This window comes from Aspergillus flavus, chromosome 4 (assembly GCF_009017415.1).
Source record: "Aspergillus flavus chromosome 4, complete sequence".
NCBI lineage: Eukaryota > Fungi > Ascomycota > Eurotiomycetes > Eurotiales > Aspergillaceae > Aspergillus > Aspergillus flavus.
This window is the reverse complement of record NC_092405.1, coordinates 3,725,817-3,740,032: the sequence shown is the minus strand read 5'-3', so window position 1 is coordinate 3,740,032 and position 14,216 is coordinate 3,725,817. Positions and strand designations below refer to the sequence as shown.

Genomic DNA, 14,216 nt, shown 5'->3' with positions numbered 1-14,216 from the left:
GAAGTTCTGACACTGCTTGCCATTTGCGTTATCGTAACAGATTGTACGATAAAATATTGAACATATTTTCCGGTGATATACGTTAGAGATCTCAAGGTGCCTAACGTCTACGTGTTTCGGCCTGTTAGCTTGGAGTCGGGTTTGGCAGTTTATTATAGTTATCTAGTCCCAGTGTAGCTTTGGGATAAAATCATTTGTCTCGTGACATTCAGCTGATTTTAGATAACTCTTGAACATTTTAACATGTTCACATCGGGTAGAACCTTGTTAGATGTAAGCTGTCGTAAAATCTCTCTTTCTCGAATCCTTTCAAGACCATCAATAATTGACCAAGTTCTTCGAGTATATACGCTGATTTCCCAGCCATGTACTCGCTTGATTGGGAGCTACACATCCCTTAAATGAAGGGACTGGAGTGTTGTTGTATGTATAGGACAAAGTCTTGTTAGTACTTGGTGAAAAGACCGCTTACAGTATGCGTGATGTGTAGCTGATAATTTAGGACAAACATGACAAAACCCCCCTATCAAGCCACGTGATTCTTATACAACCCCCTTGCTTTGATCACTTACTTTTCTTCGTGTCGTCGTCTACATTTTGCCACACAATGTAACCAACCAGTCTTTCTCCCTTTCGAAATAGTAGCCTCATGAATAGCGGTTCTTTGCTACACAGTAGTCCCTTTTCACTTTCAGGCATATTTGTCTACCTGCGACGTGAAAGCCCTATTTGCGGTTCATTGATACATGCCTTGTCTCGGTCCACAATGGTATGATTAGAGACTAATTGCTTGCATCCATTTTCTTGGGGTCTTTCTATACTAAATTGACCACTCGCACAAGCTTTATCATCCCTGATTCTCGTTTGTGTTCCAACCGACCGTACAGATCCGAGGGCCATATGTTACAATGACCAACAAGCAACCAGAAGCGAATATATATGCTCATGCATCTTTTGACCTTACAGCGCTTTTGTCGATCGCAAGGGCTATCCGACAAAAGAATTGTACTTGTGACGAATCACAACGTCCAAAGAGTGGCAGTTTAAACTGGGCCATCTTCGTTGTCTTTGAGGACGGGGTTGAATGGGTTTTCCGGTCACCGCGGAAAGCTTTCGGTCTAGAAGCGCGTACTGCGACCGAAGCACTTTTGAGTGAAGTGGCAACACTTGAATACCTTGCAAAGATCGGTTGTATACCTATCCCAAGAGTATTTTCATACTGGTGAGGTTATCTGGTACATTGAAACTCCTTTCCTCGCTAACTTGATCAGTTCAACCGGCAAAAATGATATTGGGATTCCGTATATCTTGATGGGCAAGGCCACAGGTGTGCCTCTTAGCACCTACAAGTGGGACGACGATAAGATTCACTCAACTGGCCCGGACTGTGAACAGGATCCAGCAGTTTTAACCTTTTCTCAAAAGGCAAAGATTGTGAAGCAACTGGGAGAAATCCAGGCGCATTTGTCCAACGTGCGTTTTGATAAAGTTGGTTCTCTCTTTCTGAAAAATGGAGAATTCGTAATAGAGAAATGCCTTTACCCCTCCTTAGTCTGGCAGGGTCGAGATGAGTTTGACGAGCAGGATATCCCGCGGGGACCTTTCACTGACGCCAAGTCTTTTTATGTGGCCTTAATACGTGCGCTCTTCGCTCACGCGAAAGAACTTCCTATGGGACATCATCTCTTCCATGGCCCAGTGCCTGTTCCACAAGAGTACGACAACTTCCAAGAATATAGGACCGCCACAGATCGATGGAATGATTATGTCGTTATAGGATTAAAAACCGAAAGTACACAGAACAGGCTTGATTATGCCCTAGTAGGGATGTCTCTCGAGGACAATGTGCCTTTACTGGTTGAAAAGGACAACGACATCAAATGTGACGGCTTTCCGTTGTGCCATCCGGATCTCAGCTGCCAAAATATATTTGTCGATGACGAACTTAATATAACATGCATTATCGACTGGGCTTTTGCGTCCTCTGTTCCACCATCCATGCTTCTCGTCTGTCCTGGCCTACCCCATCCCCGTGATCGCATTCAGCCATGCCTTACGAAGCATTTCGCCGAGGGCTTTATTGCTGCTAAGGGGTACGATGGCGAGAAGGATCTCCATTTCTCAGACAGTAGCATCTTCTGGACATTCGTCCGTCTGGTTAATTTAGACGGGCTCCAAGATCATGTTTACTTCTCCGAATTCATGCGTTCATGCATTAGCCAGGAAGTCCCTCCTTATATTCGCAAACTGAGAGATCGAGAGGAGTTCAAAGAATTTGAGAGAATACTTTTGGCTTATGAGATAGACGGGGAAGGCCCCAGTAAGGACGAAAAGAACTATTTCTCGTGTGTTGGTCATGAACGATTCACGTTATCACAACATCTCACAGTGATGAAAGAAATCAATCGAGATTTCGTTGCTGATAAGCGTCTCTGGAAATGGATGGCGCAACATCTGAAAGAGAGAGATGTATATATGTATCCTACGAATGAAGATGAGAACAGAGGAAGAAAACGGAAGATCAATGAGGCCTTGTAATTTAGTTTGCTATTTTAGTATACGGATGTCAACAATGTCATGTACTTTGTTTTAGTTCCTAGTGGTCCCTGTATTGCTGATTTTTTGAAATACCTAGATGGCTATGCGAGTGAGACGTGATACTACGGCAAGCCATTACGGCCACTCTATATTAATTTATTTTAATTTTATATCATTTTCTGCCGGCAGAATAGCTTACTATATAGAAGTCTACAGTCTACTTAAACTACTTAAACTACTTAAACTACTTAGTCTATCTAGTGACTCTGTATAGTCAGCTGCCTGTGTAGTAGTATACTTAGAGTTTTCTCCTTACTATAATTGGTCTAAAAATAGAGCTATATAACTTTAAACTACTAAGCTAATTAGAATTAGATTTACTACGGACTAATTGAAGGCGGCTAGTTAAGCAGTGAAAGAACTTCAGCGGCATCTTACTAAGAAAATATAGGAAAATGAATAAATACAGACTGGCCGCATTGGCTTGCTGTAGTGATACAGAAGTAAACTCGCCGCCACCTACTCGGCACTGGATTGGAAGAGATAGTCATGTTGTGAAGCGCAAAGGAGCGTACAACAAAGAGCAGGCCGCGCTTGCAGCATTGCTTCGGCCTGGGCTCTTGCGGGGTAAGGACTCCCAGGTCATGTAGCAGAATTCGTTGGATTCGAAATGAGGAAAGTCCTAAATACAGGGCTGATTCGGATACTCGGCGATCCTGCTCAGGATTTCGTGAAGAGCAGATTAACAATAGCTCATGCTTCACCTGCATATAATTCAATCGACGTATACGTAGTATGGTGTTGAGAGCAAGGAGGTTGGGCAGGTTTGGATTTCATTGTACATACCTACCTTACTGTACCACAGCTAACTGATGTGAAACCCTAAGGTCAGCACGTTGGCTGAGACATCATCCTATAGGTCGTTCACCTGCAGCCGCAAGGAATTCTCGTTCATTGGATTTCTTTCAACCATTCTCTACTTAGCAGACATCAGAATTATGAGCAGTAACTCCTTTACTTGGTTGACATTTATCCATTGCTTACCTGCGCGGCTCAAGCCATCTTGCACAATGGCAGCGAAAGGTACTGCCGCTCGATTTCGGTCTCGCTCAGACAATCTGCGTACCACGATTGGCATAATTCGAAAAGGAACTGCGGCCCCTTCAGTCTCGTGTGGAGTCCTTTATCATGGTGGGGTCATATTCTCCTATGCAGAAGGATTCACCAACATAAAGGAAAGCATAACAGCAAATGGCAGTACCATCTGCCTCATCGCATCGAATACCAAGCCCTTTATCACAGCCCTCCGTGGGATACTTGTTGATGATGGTGTTTTGTCATGGGAGGACCCCGTCTCCAAGTATATATCGGAGTTTCAAACAGTACATGACCCTGAGGTCGGGAAACGCACCACTTTGCTAGACTTGTGCTCCCATGGCACAGGACTTGCTCCATTGGGCTGCGTCGGGGTTGGATTCTTCGATGAGTTCTTGGGTCCTGGGTCCAGTGGCGTGAAGAAGGCAGCTAACCTGCCAACGGCGTATGATTTCCGCACTCATTGGCTGTATAATAATTTCCGTTTGGATGTTGTTGGCACAGTTATCTCAAGGCTATGTGGCAAACGATCTGGTCTGGTCATGCGGGAGAGAATCCTTGAACCTCTTGGAATGACAAGAATATTTAGTCGGAATGATGAGTACAGCGACGATAGGAACAAAGCGCGAGGATATTCTATATTGAATGATGCGCCGCCATTATTCATGGACTCTCCGGGCCTGAAGGATGGATCGATTCAGGGCGCTTCTGGATACCTGAGAAGTACAGTACAGGATATGTTGGTCTTGGCCACTGCTGTCATGGAAGTAGAGGAGGAATCACCCATCCCACAGCATTCCAACCCCTTGCGCCAGGTAAAAATGACCAGGTGCGCTCATCGACCGATCGTCCTTGCGGAAAATAGATATGAGGATTCTTACGGTCTTGGCTGGTTCCGACATATGCTTCCATCGAAGTACCTTTCATGCAGAGGGCCTAACTTTTCTTTACTCCCGGAACCACCGTTGATAAACCAAGACGGACCACCTCGGCTAGCAATAGCCCATTGGAGACAATTTGGGGCCTGCCTGAGCGCATTCTATACCTTCCCAGAAACACGAAGTGCAGTAATAGTTATGTCCAACTGCAACGGTGCCAATGGCGACCCGGCCGATCTTATCGCGCAGGCTTTGTGTCAGGAGCTATTCAGCATGTGGCCTCGGGTAAATTTTGAGGAGTATGCAATCCAGGCGGCACATAACGCTAAACTGGAGTGGGTGAGAAAGCGAGTAGACAATACCCCATGCCCACCACCCGAGGACTTCAGTGGGCTATATTTTTATACGGTTTTCGATATTACTATTCGGGTGGCGAAGACACTGGATCAAAGTGCTAATACTGGAACCGATACCGAGCTGCTTTCATTCAACATCAATTCTCCTCCTGGTCAAACAGTGAAGCTACGGCATTACCACTATACACCTGGACTTTCATGCCAAGTTCGAGAAACGACGCGGCTAGCAAGGGGATGGTGAATTTCCTGAAACCGCCAAGACTGTTACTGTCTTTTGTTCGTAACAGCGAGGGTAAGATATCGCACCTGGAGTGGGACCTGCAGGGTGATTCGTGTGAAGTGCCTGCACCTGACTTGGGGGCTAGAGTGGACCCTGTGAAGTTCCGTAAACTGGAGAGTGAACATACCAAGGCCCTCAGCAGCTGAGATGGATCTCGTCACCGTAGTTAAAATAGTTTGCGGCGGGGAATGGTTGCTTTTTATCATGTAGAATGCATACAGATATGGAGCCGTGGTAGATAATCCGTAGAAAAGCAAATCATTTTATTCTCAGGGTACATTGCTTCCGGGGTGGGTACATGTTGCAGATGAGTTAGTCTGTGGGTTGAGTCTCGCTTGTCCTGTCGAACCACTTGGTAAATGGACTTTGGACTACACTTGGGCGGTTGATGATTCATTCCCTCTTGGACAGAGTCAACAGACCAAATGGCTGCTAGCCGGAAATAATGGGGCTGCTGAGCTTGGGTGCGCGGATATCCTCGTTACTCTTGAATAGCATAGAGTGGACCTGATCTGCCCCTGGACCCTGTGGACTGATTCAGGGTCATGTTTCTGCCTCAGGGAGCCAACTGATGTATTCATGGAATCAATATTCTCTGAAATGAAACCATAGCCATGATTGCAAACCGAGTGGATGTTGACAAGCATCTCCTACCTGAGAAAGCTTCATCCTTCTGGTCGGTAATGTCACACTTCAGCGCTCGTGTTAGCGTTTAGCAGTCACCGTTGTAATTTAGCCTCACCTGGGGTGCGCAAGGCATTGCCCAAGCGTTCCACTCACACTCAAAAAGCGAATGTGGATCATTTATGTACGGAAGTAACGCTGCACTAAACCTCGTGTTGGACCCTGAGAAGATGGAGCTCCCGATAGCCCCGAACCAACAAAGAATGGTAATTGGCCAGAACAATACGAGCCTTGGCAGGATTTCCTGTTACGCATTAGCGTGTTTAGGAGCCAGGATAACCTATAAAGTCGTCGTTGAGGCACTGATGAGCCTCGTATTCTAACATTCTTCACTGGAACGACCGCTTTTCTCCTTCACACCTCTTGTTAGGCAATGACGGTAGCTGGAAATTCACTGTGCTCTCCGGAGTCCCAACCCATCGGTCTCAGGCAGGACGAAACCATAAAACGCTCTAATGATAGCTGGCGTAATGGAAACTATCTTTCGGCATTCAGAGTTCGGCCCAGGTTCCAAGGAAAAGGCAGTTCACTGCATGAAAAGCAGGCAAATGAGCCTCTGGTGGCAGCATCTGGCTCAACTGAGCAAATGTTCAGACCTCGACGCACACACCGAAAATCGAGGACGGGCTGTATGAATTGCAAGCGTCGAAGGGTTAAGGTACGAAGCCCCACTGTAACGAGTCGACGTCTGCAAAAAGCCTATGAAGCTGATGTCTTGGGTAGTGTGATGAAGCAAAGCCACAGTGCAGGCGCTGCCGAATGCACGGTGCCCTCTGTGATTTCGCACTCCCGCGCAATGTAGCGCAGAGGAGACCCCCAACGGATTCATCTATCTCGAGTTCTTCACTTCAATGCAACGGCTCGTTAGCGTTCGGCGCAATGACGGCTAATATCGATTACATCTTGCAGTCTGGTTCATGTAACGAGAGATTCTACTCATCTGATCCATGTCAGTCTCTTGGATCGCTTGGCTTGGCTATGCTAGGACATTTCTCTCAGATGGTATCAGTGCACTCGTCTGCATTTGCTCCTATTAAGAAGGTCATGAGGGAGTGGACTATCCAATTAGCGCTTGGGGTATATCTAAATGAAGCTTGGCAATAAACAGTGTACGAAGACTTACAGTTGTGAAGGAACCGTGCCTCCTGTATTCTATAATGGCAGTGGCGAGCACCCACTGGGCCTGTGCCCTTCCATCGGACCGAACGCGTACCATAGCAGCCACACGTTTTCGACACAAGGCCACCCGGATATACCGGCAACAGCTTCAGCTACCCATCGGCCGAGATAACATGGACATGCTCATCACAAGCTGCATCCTGCTTGGAATGTTCTCCTTCGCAGCCGAGACGGCAAGTCCGCTCGATTCCTGGGTTTTCTCAGATGACCCGATCAGCATGAACTGGCTCTCTGTTCAATGTGGCCTTCGCTGTCTCCTGGAGATCACCAAACCATGGATGGACGACAGCATCTGGAATGAACCATTCCAGGAATCGAGCAACTACGAATATGCCGATGATCATCGCATGGGCCGGGAAGATCTCGATCCCGAACTGGCGGACCTATGCGATATTACGGCCACCACGACGGAAGAGACAAACCCCTACCATTGGCCTCTCCGTATGCTTTGCCCCTTGCTGCGCATTCCCCGACACAAATGCGGGGCGTCTCGTATAACGAACTTTATGGGTCGGCTGCTACCGGATTTCGTGAATCTTCTCGCTGCTAAAGAGCCTCGTGCTCTGCTCATCATGTCATATTGGTTAGCGCTAATGTGTACTTCTGTTGATGAATGGTGGGTTGGCCCCCGTGTTACGCTTGAATGTCGTGCGATTTGTATGTATCTTGAAGCATGTGGTGACAGGCGCGTTATTGAGTTACTTGACTTTCCGGCAAGGTCGTGTGGGTATAAGGTAACCAGCTGAACCCAAGAGGTCCTTTAGATTCTAACTTTGTTGAGCGAGCACTGGAGATTCTACAAGTCAGAATCAGAATCATTCCGATGAATAACTGAAAAACTAATACCAATTAAAGGAAGCATTATCCTCGCGACTAGAATGAGTACGCCAAGCGTCAAGGACCAGAGGGTGCTGGGTATCCACCTGTCTAATTACATACACGAAGTCAAGCTATCCCATATCTGCCAGGATATTCTGTGCAGCACATCAACATGGCGGTCCGATAACCAATCCGAAAGTCTACATTTTTCATCCCCTAGCCACCTATTGCTGCGAACCAGGGGCAGGGTCGTATCCCCTGCGAGATGGACATATAGTATAGTAAGGTGGATCTTTAATGAACATTATTTAGTTCCGATTGAACAGATTGCTCGCAATTTGCTTATGATTCTAGTCACAGCTATACACCGGCCTTTCGGCATCTCACTGACGAAATGATCGAGACCGACTGTTACACTGTTAGTGCTATAGAGCGTGTAGTGCAACATGGGGAAAGTGAGGGGATGCCCACACCAACTCTGGCTCTAGCGATACCGTACCGCCGAGCCATATTGAACTTTGGATAATACCGCTAAGTCCAGAAGAAAAAAAAAAAAAAAAAAAAAAAAAAAAATAAGAAAGAAAGAAAGAAACAATTGGCAAGACGTTCAGGGATTTAATTTTCTTAAATCTACCTCCTTAACCACTCGGCCATCTTGCGGTTAAATTGTCAAACCGCTCCATTTCTTTATACGACAATAATCAAACACAAACTTCTTAGCATTCCCCCCGAGCATCATGTGAATGGCCAGTCAAACAAGCAGCACAGAAGTCGTGCTTGAAAATTCTCAGGCAGCCAAGGTGCTATCCCCAAAGAAGTTCACAGTAAACCCCGCTATGAAGGTGCAATTCAGTGGATCGGGAAGGTTTAAGTTATCTGGCAGTGAGTTACTTGAAAGTAAGTTCAACTCCGAAGAAAGATGAAGGACACCGAGGAAAAGACCCCTCAGAACCCTCCATAATTATCTGAAAGCACTTCCAGTCAAGTATACTGACTCAGCTGAATAGCCTTGTTTCGTGCGTGAATCATCCTAATTCTTCGATGATATAGTTTCGCATTGCAGTCGGTATCAATCCATTGGTATGGATATCACCGTGCACACGAGCGAGGTGTGGACCAATGGGACAGTGGAGATTGGAACGGAGTCATTCAACCATATCAAGTAAAAAGATACCATAATCTACATTTGTGTCAAACAGCAACTTCCCGCTTATATCCTGAATAGACAACTTTGTAGGTATCGTTGATACCCCTTTTGGTGTAAGGAACTCAAAATCGATGATCCAGTTTCTCTGTGGGGCGTCCAGAAGCAATCGTTTCGTGATCGGGAGCTTCCACTGCAGAGACGTCGGTCTGCCACTGTTGATCGTTTGCCCGGCTCCTCGTGTGAGTAGATTTATAATCGCCTCAAAATGGGGCTGGCAGTAGTGAGAGGAGTTGGCTTTCGTCAAAGGGCAGGCCTTCCAACCACACCGAGGTTTCCCATCAACCTTGCAAGCTTCATAGCCTAGTATACCTACCAAGGAACCATTTATAGCATCACGATGATATTTCACGGTTTCTGCGCTCGATTCCAGCTTTTGCCATTTTCCATCACTTCACTAGTTTCCCTATTGAGTTACTGCAGGAGTGACTGCAGGCTTCTCATAGATTGGAGTATGCCACCCATTTGATCAGTGTCCAACTTATCCAGACGTTCCTCATAGGCTTCATCCAAGCCATGACCAAGCATATCATCGTTTAGTCCTTGTGGGCCCCAAGATAGTAGAATTATTGGACTTGCTCTGTCTAGAAGTACCCTCAAGTTGGTTCAGACATTCAGTGAGCCCCTCTATGAATTCATTATATGAATGTCATCTTGCTGAAGGGGCTTGAATGTCTGTTCTTTATATGACCTACTCAACGTAATGCGCGACCCAAGGTCGTATAGCTGGTCTACTAGCATCGAAATATCGTTAGAATATAGGCCGATGACAGGTGAAACTGGAACAAGGCGATCAAAGCTGGTACGTAGGGTACTACCGTAAAGGGTTCATAAAGAAGAATACCGACGCGGCCCTCAGGTGAGCTCTTTATACTTGTAGAGGAACAGCATGTCAACGTCAGTGATATGGAATGTTGGACTATCTAGTAGGCTAGACAACGTGTGATCTAGCTCTCGATAAAAGTTCGCGACAACAACCCCATCTCTCTTTCTCAGGTTGCGAGCATCGTAGTCCATTGATGATCCTTTAGTGCACTGTTCCAAACAGCGTATGACACATTTATTGCTACGTTACGACACTGCCATATATTAGGCGCACATTAATATTTGACCTATAGACAATATGTAGGCCATGTATGCTGCTCCAAGGACAGCGAGAAGCCAAGAAAAACCTAAACTGATAACATTCAAGCTACTGCCAATAATCAACCCAACGATACATCACAACATCACCACTCCGATACCCTCCACAAAGGTTACATGATATATGACACAAACATACAAATAACGCACACAAAGTACATCAGCTACAACCTATACCTGAATACAAAAGGTTACGACAATATATCCCATCCCACATGAGCAGAGAATAACGTAAACCTGCACACAGCATGGACACTCGACCGCAGGGGAAGAGTACGTTCATACGTTCATTGTGCCACACGGAGCTATGGGGCAAGGATTCTTCGACAACTAGTATAATCGGATATCTTAGCGCAACTTCCCAGCACGGCAAAAACAAAACGTATATCAGCTCAATGGCGCTTACTCTATTTCTTGCCTTTCTGCTTTTTCGCTTCTCTCTGTCTGGCAAGCTCCTCGCTCTGACAGGTCAAGCAGGTTGAACCCGGCTTGACTAAAACTTTGGGATGTCTGGAACATTTGTCATAATGGCCGTTGTTGACACAGTTGGTGGACACCGACTTCTTGCATTTCCAGCTGCATGGATAATCAGACAATCTATTCATGAGATTCGAAGAAAAAGAAGATGCAATATCTCACCAGTGATGATAGTTGCCACCACGGGGCATGTTGGACAAATATCAAGCAGGAAAGGACAAAAAGAGTGTGGCTGATCTTTTCAAGTCAAATTGAAGGAAACCAAAGATTCCTTCCTGAAGTACAAGGTGGGAAAAGAAATAAAACACGTCCAGGGAGGTTTTGGTCAATAGTTTATTACAGAGATGGTTTTTCGTCGATACTACGGATTGAAGAAGAATGTCGACGAGGTGATGGTATTCGGCTTTATATGCAAGACTCTCCCCTTGCTCAGCCAACGCGATAGGGGAGCCATCGAGGCTGAGAGTATCACCTCCATTACAAGTAGATGCAACCCTTTGTTTTGGATCTTCAATTGCGCCTCGGCGGCTAGGGGTGGTCAGCTTCTTCGCAATGTCGGGATATGTTGACCACACGAATACCAGATTGATGTCCAAGATAACGCCCTCGGAAACCTTCGAGTGGTGTGTATCGACCTAGACTCCCCAGTTTGAAACACTGGCTGATATCGTTGACTTTGTTTCTATATTTATCTTCCGTCCGGGAGTTGTGCTTTTCCGACATGGCTCCTGAAATGCTGTTTTATTTGTCTCGAATGTTTTAAGAGCCGCCGAGGCTGAGTCGAGCGTAAAGCCTGAGTCATGGGCCACCTTCATCGGCGTTCAGGGGGAAGATCAGCATTCAGTCAACCAGAAATAGTGTCAACACACCCCATCCAATAAAGCTCAGGGCGACGTGGCAATCGTGTGATTGTTGTTGTTCTCGACCGTTCTGAATCTAAGCGCCAGAGAAGGGACTAGGATAAAGAAGATGTCGGTTTGTTTCATTGGAGCTCCAGAGCGAGTGGGATGTGACCGGGGTGGTTATCCTCGGTCAGTGTTAATAACTTTCAATGTTGGCGCTTAGGGGCCGTCCAATGCTGGCGAGTCTGTCAGAAGACGACTATTAATGGAGAATGCTCCATGTTCCAAAATTGTCAGCGTCTGTGGCAGCAGATAATCGGGCACATCATCAACTAAGGGTGAGTGTGATAACGGCATGCGCGCCTTAATTTTTAGGGCTGGGATAAAGAGAAAAGTTGACCCCGCTCCAACCACAGACCAACCATTTTACATATATGAGGGCACCACTTCCTAGCGGGGGTATATAGACACCAAGAACTTATTTCCGTGCTAGTATTCTTTCCTCCTTCATCGCAAAAAGGTCACTTTCCATTTTCTTTCTCTTTTTTGGTACTTTTCTTTTCTTTTCTTTTTTCGTTTGTTGTTTTTTCATACCTAGTTGGTTTTGACCTGCAGAGCGTTAAAAGGTCTCACGTGCGGGGTGTTTTTCCGCGCAAGCCAACAAAACTCCCTTACCCACTTCTACATTAACATTGCACCTCAATATCTACACTCCTCTGTGTTCCATGTAGGTCGTTCCTTGCAGTGATGGTTAAATTCGGTCAGTAGCTAATAGTGTCCAGCTGGTTGGGAAAAGGACTGCCGACCAGGAAGCCCCAGCATCATGAGTCAGCCAAGCGATGTCGCACCAAGCGACGGAGAAGATGACATGGCGGTATTTCAGCAGGTTCTGGACCATTTGGACCTCGCCAAGATACCACCATTTGCCTCGTCTATTTACCAGCAGGGTGAACGAGAAGCAGGCCGAACGCCGACATGCCCTAGCTGTAGTGTTTTGCCTGAGCGGTTCTTCGGTTCGAATAACATCCTCTTTCCGCTAGAATTCAATACGGGTGAGAAGTGGGTCTTGAAAATTCCCGTGAATGGATATCCGGACCGCTTCAACGATATGCATGCCCGCGTCTTGACCGCTGAAGCCTCGACAATGCAGCTCTTGAGGCGAGAAACGACCATTCCTATCCCCACGGTCTTCTCATTCTCAGCTTCCATGGATAATGACCTGGGTTGTCCCTACATTTTGATGGAGTATATCGATGGCAAATCGACCAGCCATGTTTGGTTCAACGAAGAACTAGATGATGCCACTCTGGAGCGTCATCGGATACAGGTTCTACAGGACCTGTCCAAGATTATGCTGCAGCTCAATAAATTTACCTTTTCCGAGGCCGGTTCGCCAATCTTCGATGACGGCAACAATCCCATCGGCGTGGGCCCCTTGAGAGTCATGGATATGCCAGCAATGCTGGAGGAATTAAGAACGAATGACGTATGGGACACAGTCATCCAATCGGAGATTCAGCCCGCTTCGGACCCTAAGGCTTGGATGCTTTGCATGTTCGAGCGTCATGAGCCGCCTGATGACAAGTTCAGCCAAGGGGCACATCAACTTCTAAAGCACTTTATAGAATGGCTACCATGGTCCGAGCTCGCGCAAGAGCCCTTCGTCTTGACACATCCTGACTTTAACTTTCAGAATATCTTAGTTTCTGATGAAGGAAAGGTCTGTGCATTGATTGATTGGGAAGGTGTCTCCACTGTGCCAAGATTCCTGGGTAACGAGAGATACCCGGGATGGCTTACTCGCGATTGGGATCCTATGAACTACGGTTATGGAATGGAGGAATGCTTTGTTCAGGAGAATTCGCCAGAGGAACTTTCCCATTATCGAGACATATATCGAGACATGGTCAAGTCTGCCATTGCAGAAGCAGAAGCAGATGCTGATGCAAATTGCATTGCTCTATCTAAGCGCAATCTACACCGACACTTACCAGTCTTGGAGAGTCTTTCAATTGCTGCTGATCAGCCGATTAACCTGCCTGAAATTGTGCAAAAGCTGTTCACCGAAGTGTCCAAGCAAGAGGGGTTTCCTGAGGACCTTGAGCTGTGGGAGGTTTGTTTTGGACTAGCTGATGATGACCTTGAGGATGAACAATTGGAATCGGTCCGGCGCGGCTTTGAAAAATTGCTTCAATCAGCCCAGTAGGATAGGGAAATTGCTAGCAATATTGTATCTCTCAATGGTATGATTGCCGAAGGACATAGTTGAAGGAGCACTCCAGTGGATAGGTATCAACTCAGAGGACACCTTACTACAATAATTGTTGCTATGCTTCCAGGATCCTATTGTCTACTCGGAGTAGTGCATTGCATTTTTCATTTTCGAGAAGTTCCTGACAAATGTATACAAGATCGGTAGGATATGTATCCCCTTTGTACATACTCGGCATAGAGCCAAAAATGCCCAACCCGGGCAAGGTAACCTTACTCTTCGCTCTCCAAACTGTGCCATAAAAAGGCAACATGCCTTCATTATATTTAGAAAACTTTTAGCAAGCTCTTACACTGCTATGTGCTTATGACTCAGTGTCCTATAGTGGTGTAGACGCTGCATCGGCTGAACGGAGGATCCATTGATCAAAACTTTTCCTCAATCCCACTCGACTAAAATAGCCATACGGCACTAAAGCTGTGCCTTCTACAATTTATCCCCAACATATT

General features: G+C 46.3%; 4 protein-coding genes across 4 annotated transcripts; all 4 read left to right on the top strand.

The window, feature by feature from the left end:
- Nucleotides 1-566: 566 nt before the first annotated feature.
- Nucleotides 567-2,722, top strand: F9C07_2283895 (uncharacterized protein). Its single transcript, XM_041292276.2, has 3 exons — nucleotides 567-769; nucleotides 843-1,222; nucleotides 1,272-2,722. The coding sequence occupies exons 2-3, from the start codon at nucleotides 909-911 to the stop codon at nucleotides 2,536-2,538; spliced, it is 1,581 nt and encodes a 526-aa protein (XP_041146672.1). The 5' UTR covers nucleotides 567-769; nucleotides 843-908; the 3' UTR covers nucleotides 2,539-2,722.
- A 231-nt stretch (nucleotides 2,723-2,953) lies between these two features.
- Nucleotides 2,954-6,134, top strand: F9C07_2159316 (beta-lactamase/transpeptidase-like protein). The gene is made up of 3 exons (XM_041286049.2): nucleotides 2,954-3,514; nucleotides 3,583-5,838; nucleotides 5,890-6,134. The coding sequence occupies exon 2, from the start codon at nucleotides 3,609-3,611 to the stop codon at nucleotides 5,106-5,108; it is 1,500 nt and encodes a 499-aa protein (XP_041146671.1). The 5' UTR covers nucleotides 2,954-3,514; nucleotides 3,583-3,608; the 3' UTR covers nucleotides 5,109-5,838; nucleotides 5,890-6,134.
- Nucleotides 6,135-6,417: 283 nt separating this feature from the next.
- Nucleotides 6,418-7,756, top strand: F9C07_10494 (putative C6 transcription factor; the record flags this gene model as incomplete). Its single annotated transcript, XM_071507434.1, has 4 exons — nucleotides 6,418-6,489; nucleotides 6,555-6,908; nucleotides 6,965-7,626; nucleotides 7,696-7,756. The coding sequence occupies 4 exons, from the start codon at nucleotides 6,418-6,420 to the stop codon at nucleotides 7,754-7,756; spliced, it is 1,149 nt and encodes a 382-aa protein (XP_071366635.1).
- A 3,268-nt stretch (nucleotides 7,757-11,024) lies between these two features.
- F9C07_2283893 (kinase-like domain-containing protein) lies at nucleotides 11,025-14,123 on the top strand. The gene is made up of 2 exons (XM_041286048.2): nucleotides 11,025-12,222; nucleotides 12,278-14,123. The coding sequence occupies exon 2, from the start codon at nucleotides 12,319-12,321 to the stop codon at nucleotides 13,699-13,701; it is 1,383 nt and encodes a 460-aa protein (XP_041146669.1). The 5' UTR covers nucleotides 11,025-12,222; nucleotides 12,278-12,318; the 3' UTR covers nucleotides 13,702-14,123.
- Nucleotides 14,124-14,216: the final 93 nt, after the last annotated feature.